General features: G+C 39.2%; 1 protein-coding gene across 1 annotated transcript in view; it reads left to right on the top strand.

Moving 5' to 3' along the window:
- The window catches only part of PARP12 (poly(ADP-ribose) polymerase family member 12), a 45,215-nt gene that overhangs the window by 11,862 nt on the left and 16,040 nt on the right, over positions 1-17,313 (top strand). The window contains exons 5-6 of the mRNA XM_069588549.1: positions 3,072-3,195; positions 15,732-15,927. Coding sequence (XP_069444650.1) covers positions 3,072-3,195; positions 15,732-15,927 — 320 coding nt within the window. The remainder of the gene's footprint in view (positions 1-3,071; positions 3,196-15,731; positions 15,928-17,313) is intronic.

The raw sequence follows: 17,313 nt of genomic DNA, 5'->3' as shown, positions 1-17,313 counted from the left end.
ACGAATGTCAGGTGTTGCCCCTTGGTTAGCTTAGTGTGAGGTCACAAACCCACAGAAACTCTCGGATGCCCAGTCTAGTTTTCTTCTAGAAGGAGGTTGTAGTCTCAGAGATGCCTCAGAACCTAGGAACACCCTCTTCTCAGGAGGAGACCCCTGTGTGCACTCTTGGGGGATGAGAATTTAAGTTTGGAGTTTCTCTCAATACTCTCTTTCTTATAAGATATAGCAAATGTTTTGTGTGTGTGTGTGTGTGAGAGAGACTGTATTTTTACTAAATCTTTGTTCTTGCTGATGTCCTGGCTTTGACTAAAGAATGATTCCTTCTCAAATTTGGTGACTCTTCTTAAAAAAACACAAACACCCAAACTTCCTGTTTTGTTTTCAGTCTTTAAAAAACTACCCAAGCAATTCATGAATACTTTCACTTTGTAAATGAGTGAAATGGTACAGAGTAAGGCCTGAAGTCTTCCTTCAGCCTTCCAATCATGGAACTGTGGTCATATTTGTTTTACATATTTTTCAACAAGTGGGAATATGTGATATGCATTATTTAACCTTCTTTTACCTAATGGTGTGTCTTGGTGATTTTTTCTCTGTTAGTATTTGATTAGAATGATTTTTCCTTGAACATCTGAGTATACATGTATTTTACCATGGATAGATTCCTGGAAATGAAATACTAGGTCAGGCAGTGTGTGAGATACACACACACCAGACACACACACACACACACACACACGTGTGTATGTATATATATGTTTTTTAAAAATCAGCATTATTAGATATAATTAATACAAAATAAAATGCACCCTTTGAGTTTTGGTGAATATGTTTGCCCATTTCACTATCACTACAATCTGGATATGAAACAGTTCTCTCATTCCAAAAATTGCTCTTATGCCCCCATACAGTTGATCCTTACCACCCAGTTTCCTGACCCAAGGCAGTCCCTGATCTGCTTTTTGTTGATGGGGACTAGATTTGCCTTTTCCAGAATTTTAAATAAATGTAATCATGTATTCTGTTGCATTGATTAACTACAATTTGTTTATACATATGTACATTGATGAACATATGGGTTATTTCCAGTTTGGGGCTTTTATGAATAAAACCTCTGTCAGTTTTCATGTACAAGTTTTCATGTGGATATATGTCTTCATCTCCTGGGTAAAGTCCTCAAAGTGGAATGTCTGATCATATGGTAAACATGTATTTAACCTTACAAGTTACTGCCAAACTGTCTTCCAAAGTGGATCCATTTTGCTTTCCCACCAGCTGTGTAGTAGAGTTTTGGTTGCTCTGCATCATTGTCAGCACTTGGTATTGTCAGTCCTGTAAATTTTAGCCATCCTAGGAAATGAGTAGTGATATCCATTGTGACTTTCATTTGTATTTCCCTGATAGGTAATGATGTTTAACATTTATTTTCATGTGCCTTTTGGCTGTTTGCGTATCTTCTGTGAAGTATCTGTTTAAATCTTTTGCCTATTTTGCAGGCAAATAACACCTTTGTTAAGATATTAAGTATATTTCACATAGTATACAATTTATTTAATGGTTTTTAACATAGATTTGTGCAACCATCATCACAGTCAATATTAGAACATTTTCATCACCCACAAAGAAACCCATTAGCAGTCACTAATGGGTGGGGAGCCCTTCTCCACACCCCCAGGCTCCTGGTAACTACGTCTTTACATTATGTCTCTATGGGTTTGCCTGGATATTTCATATAAATGGAATCATACAGTGTATGGTCTTTTGTGACTGTTTTGCCCATTTTTTATGGGATTGTTTGATCTCATTATTAGTGTTCAATATTCTTTATTCACATCTTTGACAGGTGTCAAATTAGCCAGACTTCATTGTTATTACTTTGAAAGATGAATTAAGAATGTACAAAAGACAGTAAGAAATGTCTTCCTCACACCCCTTTTTCCCAGCACCAAGATTCCCAGAAACAGCCCTTATTACTAGTTCTTGAATATCCTTCCGTAAAGATTTTATTCAAGCAGAAATGTATATCTAGTCTCTCTTTGTACAAGGTCACTATGCACACTATTTTGTACCTTTTTTCAAATGATACAGATGTTTGATTTTTGTGGACTATATTTTCATTTCAAAATTCAAAACAAATCTTTCCTCATACCTTTGTGCCCAGCCACCTAGTCTTCCCCTTCCCACATGTGTATTTAGTGAGAAGATATCTAATCCTGTCTTCTATTTTTTCACCCAAATAGAGGCATTCCACAGCTGTGTATCTTTCTACTTAATAGTATATAGATCCTGCAGGTATAAAGAGTGTGGAGATTCCCATTGCACTTCTTTTCTCCCTTTCCTCTCACAACATTCCTCCATCAGGATGTACTAGAACCTCTGCAGGTATAGGGGGGTGTGAGCAGCGTTCCAGGTGAGCTGCTGGCATTGGCCAAGGCACAGCAGGCAGGACGTACTAGGAGGGACAGACCTGAGGAACACAGGGAAGGCAGTGGGAGCAGTTGGCTGGTAACCACAGACTCAGGCCATGTGTATAATACATTCCAGGAGTTGGGTATGTTGAGAAGGGGCAAGCATGTTGGTAGCCATGAAGACCAAGGCAGATTGGAACCGTGCTGCTGACCCACCTGTGGTAGGACCTGTTTGGGTTGGGGTGGTTCTAGTAGAGGTGAACCTGCCTCCATTTCTGATGTGATCGCTCTCCATCCAGATGTCACATACATGGCAATAATGCATGGACAGACTGCCCCCTGCAGGGATGGTAGCTTTGACCATCTCGTGATCAGCTGCTTTACTCTCGTGAAATGTAATTCATACATAATGTAACCTACCAACACACAGCTTTAAAATATAAGTGTGATGTGTTTAATGTCCTGTTAAAAAGGGAGACATGAAAGTGTGTATAATAAAATTCAGTATCTAAATGCTCAGGTATGACTTCATTAAAAAAGGCTCCCTCACAGATTGCTAAAATGTTGCCAGGTCAGCAGGCAGCACCATACCCATTGGGAACCACAGGGCTAGGCCATGCTGTGTGCTGCCAATGTGCTTACTTCTTTATATTTTTATTTCAGATAAGTGCAGTAAAGTTCATTTCCACTTGCCATATCGATGGCAAGTCTTAGATGGAGGCAAGTGGAAGGATTTGCACAAAATGGAGCTTATTGAAGAGGCATATAGCAATCCTGCAAGAGACGGGTATGAAATACATCATCTGTATCTGTTTGTGCATGGGCTTTTGTGTGCAGTATAAGAAGTTTAGACACAGTGGGGTTGAGTTTTGATGGGCTTCAGACACAGACACATACATGAAGCAGGCTACCTGGTCTACAAGCGGAGGCTCTGGGCTGCAAATTGAGGGCTGATGGTCATGCTGGTGGTTGATGCCTCTGTTCCCTCATCTTCCTCTTTTTTCAGGGAGGAGCTATGGGGAGAGGAGTGAGGGAGGGGTACCAAGTAAGTTCTGAATTATTTGATGCTGGGATCGATCATGTAAATATATCCTCATTGATTAGTCCAGAAAAGCAAGAAGTAGTCATTTGTGAAATTTTAGCCTTTGCCTGTAAAGTCATGCAGCTGAACTGCTGTTTATCATTCAGTCTTTTTTACTTTTCTACGTATGTTCTAGAATTTTCACTTAGAGTTAAAGGGGAAGTGTTGAGTAACTTTATTTTCAAATGCTTACTGTATCTTGGATTCCTTGGAACATATGTTGCCAAGAGAATTTGAGCCTGTTTTTTGAGTGGGTAAAATAAATTTGTGCTTAGGGTACAGTTATGTGCAACCTGATGCTGGTAAAGTATGTGAAACAAATTATCCCCCTTTTGGAAGATTAAGTGGCTCATGTAGCCAGCCCTTATCTAAGTCTCCCCCTTCTCTTCCTCTCCTTTTCTGAGGCTTTTTAAGTTAAAATGGATACTTGGTGATATGCACAGCTACTAAGCATATGGGTCAGTGAATTTTGAGGAAGGCATAACTTGTGCAGCCAGTGCCCTGATCCAGCTGTAGACCATTTTCATCACCCAGAAGCCTCTCTTCCAGCCCTCTTCCAGTCAGTGTCCACGCCGCAAACCACTGCTATTCCAGTGTCTGTCAGCACAGATAGTCTTGCCTGTCCTTGAACCTGGTCTGAAGGGAGCTGCTCTGGACGGTTCCCATGTGTTTATGTGTTCACGTGTGCTTCTGTGGGTTAGGTGTTGGGGATGAGCCAGCTGGGAGCCAGGCTGGTCCCTCCTCGGCTCTGTTGGCGGGTGCCAGGCTGTTTTCCACAGTGACTACCGCTTCCTACCCCCATTAGCGGTCTGTAACGATGTGGCTCTCTCACATTTGGTGCAGTCTGATATCTGCGCTTTTCTAGTCTTCAGTGTAAAGTGAGGTCTCTGTTTGCATATCCTTGAGTCCTTGTGAGGAAAGGTGTCTCCTCAGTGCCCACTTGTGCTTTCTTTGCTGTGAAATGTCTGTGTTTGTAGTTTGCCTGTTTTGTTGAGGGGAAAGGTTGTGCTTTTCCTTAGTTTTGGAATTCAACTATCTGGGTATTAAGTATATATTGAAAATAAATGAACTCCTCCTGTCAGCTTTTGGTATCTGTTAATGAAGGGAAGTATTTTTCTATCCTCTTCTTTATGGTTTTATACTGTTTTTTTCTTCTCATTTTTTTGGGAGGGTTTCTACTTTTTGTGTCATAAGAAATTCTTCCTTATCCTGAGACCATCAAAGAATTGTCCTGAATTTTCTTCAAAAATTCTTAACATTTTAAAGACTGCATTAACCTCTCCTTGCCTGTGATGTAGTATATGCTCAGTTTCATTCTTATGCAGATGAATTTCCAAAGACCACTTTAAAAAATATATTAAATTAAAATTTTAGTTTGGGATTGCCATGTACACACTGCTATATTTCAAATAGATAACAAGGAACTACTGTAGAGCAGAGGGAATTCTGTTCAATATTCTGCAATAACCTAAATGGGAAAAGAATTTGACAAACAATAGATAAATGTGTGTGTGTATATATATTTATATATAACTGAATCACATTGCTGTGCACCTGAAACTAAGTCGACATTGTTAACCAACACACTCCAGCATGAAAGATTTTAAAACAAGTAAAGCATTAAAAAATAAATAACAAGTTAAGATTAAAAACATAAAAAAATATTTAAAAAGTAAATCGCAATGAGGCAGGGACTTCCCTGGCAGTCCAAATGTTAGGACTTCACCTTCCAGTGCAAGAAGTACAAGTTCCATCTGGTCAGGGAACTAAGATCCCACATGCCTTGTGGCCAGAAAACCAAAACATAAAACAGAAACAATATTGTAACAAATTCAGTAAAGACTTCAAAAATAGTCCATGTGGGAAAAAAACACCAAAATAACCAAACTGAGAAAAGTGAGCCAAAATATATTTGGGAGATATATATGTGTGTGTGTGTATGTATATATATATATATATATATAGAAGTATTTCAGGTGATTTTTTTTAAAATACATTTGTAATTCACCTCTCTACTCAGCAAAAGAAAAAATTGTGATGAAACAGACATAAAATTTACCTACCATCTTAACCATTTTTAAGTGTAAGGTTCAGTGGCATTAAATACATTCATGTTGTTCAGCTGTCTTACATTGTTCATTTCCAGAAGTCAGTCGATTTTTAAACCCACCCAAACTGAGTCAGATTTGACAAAATGTAATATATTTTATACATTAATTTCAGACTTAGATGCCAAGTACTACTTTTGTAAGTAGGCCATCTTTTTTGCACCTGTTTTCAATGCTGTCTGTGTTAGGTGTTGAGTTAGCAAATACACACCCCTTCTTTTTCTGGCCCCTTCTGCTTCATTGATCTGTGGTCTCTTATCAGTATCACACTGTCTCATGTAGAAGAGCTTTACAGTAAGTTTAGGCATCTGGTAAGGCAGTTTCCCACCTTGTTTTCCTTCAGTTTGTCTTACCTCTTGGTCTTTTTCTCCTTTTGAGAAATTTTAAAATCTGCCTGTTGGTTTTCACAAAAAAAACTGTTGTGATTTTTTTTTTTAACTTGAAATTGCATTGTCTATTACCAGTTTGGGGAGAACTGACATCATAATATAGCGACTCATTTAAATGTTCTTTAATACCTTTATTTTTCTTGAGATGAGAATTTTTTAGGATTCATTCTGTTAGCAACATGCAAATACTGCTATATAGCATCATTAACTATAGTTAATCATACTGTGCATTGCATCCCTCAGTTCAGTTCAGTCTCTCAGTCGTGTCCGACTCTTTGCGACCCCATGAATCACAGCATGCCAGGTCTCCCTGTCCATCACCAACTCCTGAAGTTTACCCAAACTCATGTGCATCAAGGTGGTGATGCCATCCAGCCATCTCATCCTCTGTCGTCCCCTTCTCCTCCTGCCCCCAATCCCTCCCAGCATCAGAGTCTTTTCCAATGAGTCAACTCTTCACATGAGGTGGCCAAAGTACTGGAGTTTCAGCTTTAGCATCAGTCCTTCCAAAGAACACCCAGGACTGATCTCCTTTAGAATGGACTGGTTGGATCTCCTTGCAGTCCAAGGGACTCTCAAGAGTCTTCTGCAACACCACAGTTCAAAAGCATCAATTATTCGGTGCTCAGCTTTCTTCACAGTCCAACTCTCATATCCACACATGACCACTGGAAAAACCATAGCCTTGACTAGACGGACCTTTGTTGGCAAAGTAATGTCTCTGCTTTTGAATATGCTATCTAGGTTGGTCATAACTTTCCTTCTAAGGAGTAAGTGTCTTTTAATTTCATGGCTGCAGTCACCATCTGCAGTGATTTTGGAGCCCAAAAAGATGAAGTCTGACCTTGTTTCCACTGTTTCCCCATCCCATGAAGTGATGGGACCAGATGCCATGATCTTCGTTTTCTGAATGTTGAGCTTTAAGCCAACTTTTTCACTCTCCTCTTTTACTTTCATCAAGAGGCTTTTTAGTTCCTCTTCACTTTCTGCCATAAGGGTGGTATCATCTGCATATCTGAGGTTATTGCTATTTCTCCCGGCAATCTTGATTCCAGCTTGTGCTTCTTCCAGCCCAGCGTTTCTCATGATGTACTCTGCATAGAAGCTAAATAAGCAGGGTGACAATAGGCAGCCTTGATGTACTCCTCTTCCTATTTGGAACCAGTCTGTTGTTCCATGTGCAGTTCTAACTGTTGCTTCCTGACCTGCATATAGGTTTCTCAAGAGGCAGGTCAGGTGCTCTGGTATGCCCATCTCTTTCAGAACTTTCCACAGTTTATTGTGATCCACACAGTCAAAGGCTTTGGCATAGTCAATAAAGCAGAAATAGATGTTTTTCTAGAACTCTCTTGCTTTTTCCATGATCCAGCAGATGTTGGCAGTTTGATGTCTGGTTCCTCTGCCTTTTCTAAAACCAGCTTGAACATCTGGAAGTTCACGATTCATGTATTGCTGACGCCTGGCTTGGAGAATTTTGAGCATTACTTTACTAGTATTTGAGATGAGTGCAATTGTACAGTAGTTTGAGCATTCTTTGGCATTACCTTTCTTTGGGATTGGAATGAAAACTGACCTTTTCCAGTCCTGTGGCCACTGCTGAGTTTTCCAAATTTGCTGGCATATTGAGTGCAGCACTTCCACAGCATCATCTTTCAGGATTTGAAATAGCTCAACTGGAATTCCATCACCTCCACTAGCTTTGTTTATAGTGGTGCTTCCTAAGGCCCATTTGACTTCACATTCCAGGATGTCTGGCTCTAGGTGAGTGATCATACCATTGTGATTATCTGGGTCATAAAGCTCTTTTTTGTACAGTTCTTATGTATATTCTTGCCTCCTCCTTTTAATATCTTCTGCTTCTGTTAGGTCCATACCATTTCTGCCCTTTATTGTACCCTCCTTTGCATGACATGTTCCCAAGTAAGATGGTAGGTGTTACGAGAGGGCATCAGAGGGCAGACATACTGAAACCATAATCACAGAAAACTAGCCAATCTGATCATATGGACCACAGCCTTGTCTAACTCAATGAAACCAAGCCATGCTGTGTGGTGCCACCCAAGATGGATGGGTCATGGTGGAGAGGTCTGACAGAATGTGGTCCACTGGAGGAGGGAATGGCAAACCACTTCAGTATTCTTGCCTTGAGAACCTCATGAACAGTATGAAAAGGCAAAATGATACGATACTGAAAGAGGAATTCCCCACGTTGGTAAGTGCCCAATATGCTACTGGAGATCAGTGGAGAAATAACTCCAGAAAGAATGAAGGGATGGAGCCAAAGCAAAAACAATACCCAGTTGTGGATGTGACTGGTGATAGAAGCAATGTCAGATGCTGTAAAAAGCAATATTGCACAGGAACCTGAAATGTCAGGTCCATGAATCAAGGCAAATTGGAAGTGGTCAAACAGGAGATGGCAAGAGTGAACGTCAACATTCTAGGAATCAGTGAACTAAAATGGACTGGAATGGGTGAATTAAACTCAGATGACCATTATATGTACTACTGTGGGCAGGAATCCCATGGAGTAGCCATCATGGCCAACAAGAGAGTCCGAAATGCAGTACTTGGAAGCAGTCTCAAGAACGACAGAATGATCTCTGTTTCCAAGGCAAACCATTCAATATCATGGTAATCCAAGCCTATGCCCCAACCATTAACGCTGAAGCAGCTGAAACTTCAGCTGCTTCAGCGTTACTGTGAAGACCTATAAGACCTTTTAGAACTCACACCCAAAAAAGATGTCCTTTTCATTATAGGGGACTGGAATGCAAAAGTAGGAAATCAAGAGACACCTGGAGTAACAGGCAAATTTGGCCTTGGAGTACGGATTGAAGCAGGGCGAAGGATAATAGAGTTGTGCCAAGAGAACGCACTGGTCATAGCAAACACCCTCTTCCGACAAGACAAGAGAAGACTCTACACATGGACATCACCAGATGGTCAACACCGAAATCAGATTGATTATGTTCTTTACGGCCAAAGATGGAGAAGCTCTATACAGTCAGCGAAAACAAGACCAGGAGCTGACTGTGGCTCAGATCATGAACTCCTTATTACCAAATTCAGACTCAAATTGAAGAAAGTAGGGAAAACTGCTAGACTATTCAGGTATGACCTACATCAAATCCCTTTTGATTATACAGTGGAAGTGAGAAATAGATTTAAGGGACTAGATCTGATAGAGTACCTGATGAACTATGGAATGAGGTTCATGACATTGTACAGGAGACAGGGATCAAGACCATCCCGATGGAAAAGAAATACAAAAAAGCAAAATAGCTGTCTGAGGAGGCCTTACAAATAGCTGTGAAAAGAAGAGAACCGAAAAGCAAAGGAGAAGAGGAAAGATATAAATAAGCATCTGAATGCAGAGTTCCAAAGAATAGCAAGGAGAGATAAGAAAGCCTTCCTCAGTGATCAATGCAAGGAAATAGAGGAAAACAACAGAATGGGAAAGACTAAAATGGCAACCCACTCCAGGGTTCTTGCCTGGAGAATCCCGGGGACGGGGGAGCCTGATGGGCTGCCGTCTATGGGGTCGCACAGAGTCAGACATGACTGAAGCGACTTAGCAGCAGCAGCAGTAGTAGAGATCTCTTCAAGAAAATTAGAGATACCAAGGGAACATTTCATTGCATCCCTAGTTAAATTTTTTTGTCTATTTTCTCGCTGCTGATGTGTAGAAAGGCAGTTAACTTTTCTACCTTATCTCCTGCAACTGTACTGAAATATCTTAGCTACTGATAATTTATTTGAATTACCTGTATAATTCTTGATATACTTGATACATGTTTAGAAATTAATATCTGTGAATAGCAGTCTGAAGTTTTCCTTTTTAATTTTTAAAAATTTTATTTCTTTTGATTGCCTTATTATAGTGGCTAAGACTCCTCATGCTGAACAGAAGTGATAATAACAGGAAGATTATTCTTTTTTTCCTAATTTTGAAAGGAGTAATTTAAAAATGTTTTCCCTTAAGCATATGTGAATGTTTGGAACCTTTATCATTGCTAATCAATTCTGATTTTATGCCTAATATGCCAGGAGTTTTTCTTTGTGTATGGAAATTAAATTTTATTGAGTGCAATTTCTGCATTAAAAGCCTATGTTTTGTTCTGTTTTGCTTGTTAATGCAGTGATTTACATTAATTTTCTAATGTCAAGTCCATTTCATTCCCAGGCCTAAGTCATGCTTGTGCATATGTAGACACACACGTACACGCACACACACAATGGTGAATTTGGATTGCCACTCTTTGGTTTAAGATTTTTGAATTTATGTTTGAATAAGATTGGTCTATAATTGTTTCCTGTTGTCTTTGCCTGTTTTTTAAAATTGAAGTATAGTTGATGTACAGTATTATGTAAGTTACAGATGTACAGTATAACGATGCCTGGTTTTTATCTTATGAAATTACTAGCTTTATAAAAATGAGATTGGGATGGATATTTTTTCTATTCTCAAAAGGCCATGTGAAATTAGAGTTATTTTTTTCCTGAATGATTATGCATTTAAAAGTTTCTAGTCTTGATGTTTAATTCTTGGGAAGATTTTAAACTATTGACCCAATTTCTTACAATTATTATAGGACCAGTCAGGTTTTCAGTTTTTCCTTGAGTCACTTGGTAAGTTGATATTTTTTTCTAGGAGTTTGGTCATTTTATTTATTTTAAAATACACTGTCATAAAGTTACTTGTAATATCCCTGTTAGTGTCTGTGCCATCTTTAATTTTGTCCCTGTTTACACTTTTAATCTTTTTTTCTCCCCTTTTTTCTTCATCAGTTTTGCAGAGATTTATTACTCATTTTTTTCTTTTTTAGAGGAACAGACTTTTGTCCTTTTTTGACCCCATAGATTAGATGACCTATGGTTTATTTCTAAGTATATTTTAAAATTAATTTTTAAATTTAAAATTAAATGAATTGCATTGTGGTCAGGCTATATAGTAACAGATACTTTGAATTTTGTTGTGAAAGTCAAAGTTGCTCAGTCGCGTCTGACTCTTTGTGACCACATGGAATTCTCCAGACCAGAATACTGGAGTGGGTAGCCTTTCCCTTCTCCAGGGGATCTTTCCAACTCAGACAGTGAACCCAGGTCTCCTGCGTTGCAGGCGGATTCTTTACCAGCTGAACCACAAGGAAAACCAAAGAATACTGGAGTAGGTAGCCTGTCCCTTCTCCAGGGGATCTTCCTGACCCAGGAATTGACCTGGGGTCTTCTGCACTGCAGGGGGATTCTTTACCAACTGAGCTATCAGGGAAGTTAGTACATCATTAATTTTGGTAAAAGTTCTGTGTATACAAAGTGTTTTGTATGTGGTGTTAGATGGGTGTAAATTGTGTGGCTCTAATCTTTTGTATCTTTATTGATTTCTTTGTCTGCTTCTTGTATCAGTTAGCCATAAAGGTATGTTAACAATTCACTATGAATTTGTTGGTTTCTCCTTGTAATCCCATCAATTTTTATTTTATATTTTAAAAACTATTGTGAAGTATATAGAAGTTAAAAGTTTTATCTTCCCAGTAAATTGAACCTGGCAGTACTATAAAATGAATGCTTTTTATTAATATTTCTAGTAATGCTTTTTTTGCTGTAAGTCTGTTTCATTTGATATTAGTATAACTATGCCTGCTTTCTTTTAGCCACGCTTCACTATTTTACTTTCAAGCTCTTTTGTTTCTATTTTAGATATAGTTCCTGTAAATATCACAAAACTGGATATTTTTTCAGTTTGACAATCTTTGTTTTTAATCTTTTTTTTATAATGGTTTATTCATTTGTTGGGATTGCCTATTTACACATTGTGATTATATTTGAATTTATTTCTACTGTCTGTTTTTGCTATTTGACCTGCTTTTTCTGTTTTTCTTTTCTCTTTTTGGTCTTCTCTTAGATGTTTCCTCATTTGATCCCCCCCCCCCAAATCTGTTAATTTGGAAGTTATATAGTGACTTTCTGTTCTTTCAGTGGTTACTCTGGAAAACAGACCCTTTAACTTAGTAAAATTTAGCTTAACAACTTAAGCTAATCAATACATTTTATCATTCTCTTGAACAATAAAAGAGTCTTGAACACTTGAATTCTGACTAGTTCCATTCAAACTCATTTACCACTGTGTGAATTTGGGCAAATTACTTAGTCTTCTTGTGCCCCAGTTTTTCCTTATGTCAAGTATATAAAAATAATAGTTCCTACATTAAAGGATTAATTATTTTGAGAATTAAAAAAATTAATGTGTAAAACGCTCAGAACAATGCCAGGCATATAAAATGTGTTGTATAAAATTGCTCTATTATTTTCTTAGTCCCAGGAGTTAGAAATTAACATCGTTTTATATAGTCAGTATTTGTTTAAATTTAGACATTTATCTTTTTGGATTTTTGCACACAATCCTTTGTTCATATGTTTCCTTGTGGACCATTTTCTTTTAAATTTATCTTTTAGAAGTTGGTCTAGTGAGAGTCTGGTGGAAGATATGTTTTTTGTTTATCTGAAAGTGTTTATTTCATCTTCATTCTTGAAAAATAGTTTTATTGGGTATTTTCTCTCAATTCTTCAAAGATTATTCCATTGTTTTCTGGCTTCCATTGCTTATTTAGAAGTTAGGTATCAGTATAAATACATTGTTTGGCCTGAGGCTGGGGTGCTGCCATAACAGATGACCGCAAACTTGTTGTCTTAGGAGCAAGAATTTATTCTTATGTTTCTGGAGGCTAGAATTCCAAAGTCAAGGTGTCAGCAAGGCTATGCTCTGTCTGTAGACGCCAGGGAAAGATCTTTCTTGCCTCTTCCTAGCTCCTGGTGGTTGCTGGCAATCCTTCATATTCCTTGGCATTCCTTGGTTTATAGCTGCGTTACTCTAATCTCTTTCTTTTTTGTCTCATGGCTTTCTCCTGTGTGTCTTTGAGTCCAAATTTCTCTTTTTATGAGGACACCAAGTCATGGGATTAGGGCTTACCCTACTTGAGTATGACCTCATCTTAATTATATCTGAGAAGACCTTATTTCCTAGTGAGGTCACATTTCAGCTGCCACGAGTGAGGATACAGTTCAACACATTACAGTAGGTAATCTGTGTTTTTTTTCTCTCTGATAAACATACAGTCAGACTCTGGTGCTACAGTTTCACTAAGATCTGCCTATATGTGGATTTATTTTTATTTAGTCTATTTATAATTCATTCTTTTTGAGTGGGAGGTTTTATGTTTAATCAGTTCTGAAAGTTCCTCAAAAATATTGCTTCTCTGGACTTCTAATTAGACATATATTAAGATCTTCTTACTCTATTTTTTATGTCTTTTGACTTCTCTCTCACGTCATCCTTTGTTCTGTATGCAGGGAAATTTCTTCGCTTGGTTACCTAGTTCATCAGTTCAGCCTTGTCTGAGATGAATTGTGTCCTGTCTACTGTGATTTTAAAATTATAATTATTTACTTCTAAAGATTCTGTTTTTTCCTTCAAATTTTATCTGCTTAATTCTTATAGTTTCGTAATCTGTACTCATACTTTTGATACTCAATATTAACTTTAAAAACACTTTATTCATATTGTATATTTATATCCAACAACTCTTAATATTTATTGTCTTTAGCGGACTGTTTTTGCTGGGTTTTGCTTATGGTGTCTCGTTTCTGGTTTATTTGATTACAAGCTCATGTTTGCTGAAACTTTATCTGTAGAAATTTTTAAAAGATTAAATCTTTTATTATGTATTGGGGTATAGCTGACTAACAATGTTGTAGTTTCAGGTGAACAGCAAAGGGACTCAGCTGTGTGTGTGTGTATATATATATATATATATATATATATATTTGTACACACATACATACATGTATCCATTCTCCTCCAAAGGCACCTCCCATCCAGACTAGCACATAACATTGAGTAGAGTTCCATGTGTATGCAGTGGGTCCTTGTTGGTTATCCATTTTAAACACAGCAATGTCCATGACCTTCCGAAAGTCCCTAACTGTCCCTTTCTTCCAGCAGCCATAAATTTGATTTCTAAGTCTGTGAGTCTTTTTCTGTTCTTTAAGTTCATTTGTGTCATTTCTTTTTAGATACCACATATAAGGGATGTCATACAATGTTTCTCCTTCTGTCTGACTGACTTCACTCAGAATGACACCCTGGGTCCATCCACCCAGAATAATGCCATATTGCAAATGGCATTATTTCTTTTTAATAGCTGAGTAATATTCATATATATCTATATATATATGCACCATATCTTTATCCATTCCTGTCGATGGACACTTAGGTTGCTTCCATGTATTGGCTATTATAAACAGTGAAGCAATGAATATTGGGGTTCATGTATCCTTTCGAATCATGTTTTTCTCCAGATACATGCCCAGGAGTGGGATTGCAGGATCATATAGTAGCTCTGTTTTTAGTTTTATAAGGAACCTCCATACTGTTCTCCATAGTGGCTATACCAATTTAAATTCCCACCAACAGTGTAGGAGAGTTCTCTTCTCTTTATACCCTCTTCAGCATTATAGAAATTCTTTTGAGGCCTGAGTTGAAGGTGAATTCCTTCCAGAGAGGATTTGTGTTTGCTTCTATGGGAACTGCCACTATGGATCTCTAAATTTAATTCTCACAAAAGAAGTGTGAATCAACTTAACTTCTTGAGGTGTGAGCAGTTTATGAATTCTCAGTGGAAGTTTTCTTCCTTTCCTTCCAAAGCCAACTCTGACATAGGCAAATTTCCTTGCTGACTTCCTTTGCAAAGCAGATTCCTTTCCCAGCTCCCTTCACTAAGAATGTGTAGTCTTTTAGAATCATGATTTTATGCTGAAATATCTCTTTGGAGATTTAACCCTTGACCATATTCAGATCCTACATTTGTTTCCTGTTTCCTCATTGCCACTGAAAATAGGGCTGTTGTCATTACTCACTGACATTGCCTTTGGACAGCCACTGGCTTTAGTTTTCATTCACCTCACTAGTTCCAGACCTTCCCTTTGCTCTTGGGGCAGTACAGCATTTGGAAAGCGAGTAGATCGTGGTGGCTCAGAGTGCAGGCTGTTCTGCCAAACTGTTTAACTTAAACCCCATCTTTGCTGTCTATTAGCAGTTTAACTTCAAACAGGTTTCTGAACCTCTCTGGGCTTCTATTTTCACATCTGTGAAAATGGGGATAAGTCGCAGCTTTGGTACAATGACGACTTAATTCCTTAAAATGTATAAAGTACTTAGTAGGGGGACTGGCCCAGCCCACATGCATTCAGTGTATATTAACTATTTTTGGCTTCTAAGGATTTTTGTTTCTTGTCAGCTCAGCAATGCATTTTTTAAAAAGTTGTTTTACCTAGCATTTTTGTGTAATGAAAGGAATGTCATAACAGGTTCTCCATAGTGTGTATGTGTTTGTGCACTTAGTTGCTCAGTTGTGTCTGACTCTTTGCAACTTCATGGACTGTAGCCTGCCAGCCTCTTCTGTCCATGGCATTTCCCAGGCAATAATACTGGAGTGGGTTGTCACTCCAGTATTGTGCCATTGTCTCCTCCAGGGGCTCTTTTCCATAGTATTGTGATTTTATTATTTTCACACAGCAAAATGGATCTTAAAGCAAGTCCCCTCCCACCCTGATGCATTGTTTTAAATGTGCAGGTCCCATGTATGTTCACATATTTCAGCCAAGTGACTCAGAGACCACGAGAGAAGCTGAAGGGCCCACGTTCATGTGGCTGGACTTTCAGTTTACTTCTTGTGTTCTTTTGCAGGGTCACGTGCACTGAGACATCCAGTAGCTTTCTCATTGGTTTTCTGAACTTTGACACCATGAAGTTTGGTGCCACCCAGGCTCGCCGTCTCTCCACAGCCTCCTCGGTCACCAAACCTCCACACTTCATCCTCACCACCAACTGGGTTTGGTACTGGACTGATGAGTTTGGCTCTTGGCAGGAATATGGACGACAAGTAAGTGTCACGGAAAGTGTGAGAGTGTTTCTTCCTGTGGGTCCGTGATGGAGGAGTCTTTCCAAACATGGGCACAAAAACTGCTCCAGGGAGCCCTTGACAGCCAAAGATCCCCAGGTCCCCTTATGACTCGCTTGCTTTGGGGGAATTATGGCAGAACTGGATAATTTAGAGTTCATTTGTATGAGGTCACATCTTGGAACAGTTAGCTCTCTGTTAGTTCATGAGGACTGAGTAATTTTGGTTGTAGTGATATCATAGTTTGTTAAATAGGGGTAGAAAAATGTCTCTCTTACTGTTGAACAGGTAGCTCCAGAGCGAGTGCCTGGGTGTGCAGGAGTGTTTGTGTAGCTGTGGAATAAAGCTTAAGGCTTTTCAGAGCTGGCTTTTTGCTTTATCTATAGTAGTCACTTTACAAAAGGTGGACAAGTATATGAAATTAACTTGTTTCAGCTATTGATTTGGTATCTGGGTCAAGTAACTGCTGCTGTCAACTATTCAGAGATGTTCATAGATGAATCAAGACTAGAGGGAGCTCCCCAACCCCGCCCCGGTTATCTGTAGAGATACATGTGTAGGGAGGTCACCATTTCTATAGTGACAGCTTCTCCCAAATGACAGTTGGGCTATGTGGTCTAATAGACATTTGTATTTTTCTGGGTTGTGAGAGGCTATATTAAAGCTTTAGTTTCATGCTCTTGACTGCATTTGAAATGTTTTTTTCTCTGGAAACTCTGTAATGTGAGCTTCGTGGGGGCTTTGGCCACTGACATGCCCCCTGGCTGAGGACAGTGTTTGCATATAGCAGGCCCTCAGGAGAAGGACATTGGCCAGTTGAAATACAGAGGTATTGCCACTCTGTACCCGCTGGCCAGGTGGACGTGGGCACTCTCAGCAGATGACTTGTGCCCTCCTCCTTCCCTCTTCTTCCAGTGCCAGCCTTCCTGCATCACTGCTCCATCCGTCTTCTGCCCCACCTGCCTCCCCCTGAGCATCCTGGGATTTCTTCCATCTTCCCTGGATTTGTACAGGGAGCCTGTCTAGTGTGGCCCTGGGTTTGGTCAGGAGTGGGAGGGATGAGGCCAAAACAATGGACAGAAGAGGCTCAGGCCCTCAGTGAAATAGCGTTTGTGAGTTCACTTGCACTTGAAGGGTTGTGTTATCCATTACAAGTAATTGAGCACCCTCTCTTCCCTTGCTCCCGTCATGGTTATCCAGGTTAGTTGGGCCCACGTGGGCTGTCTTCCATTTTCCTGAGCAGCTTACAGCAGGCAGTCCTATTGGCTCTTGTTCTGTGCCTCTCTCTCCTACCACAGCCCCACCCCCAGCTCCTCTCGTCTGCCTCCCCCAGGACACGGACATCCACTGTGGGCTTGTCTGCAGGGT

The sequence above is a fragment of the Ovis canadensis genome, chromosome 4, assembly GCF_042477335.2.
Source record: "Ovis canadensis isolate MfBH-ARS-UI-01 breed Bighorn chromosome 4, ARS-UI_OviCan_v2, whole genome shotgun sequence".
Classification (NCBI taxonomy): Eukaryota; Metazoa; Chordata; class Mammalia; order Artiodactyla; family Bovidae; genus Ovis; species Ovis canadensis.
The sequence above is the reverse complement of the archived record's forward strand: the minus strand, read 5'-3'. Positions and strand labels throughout refer to the sequence as shown.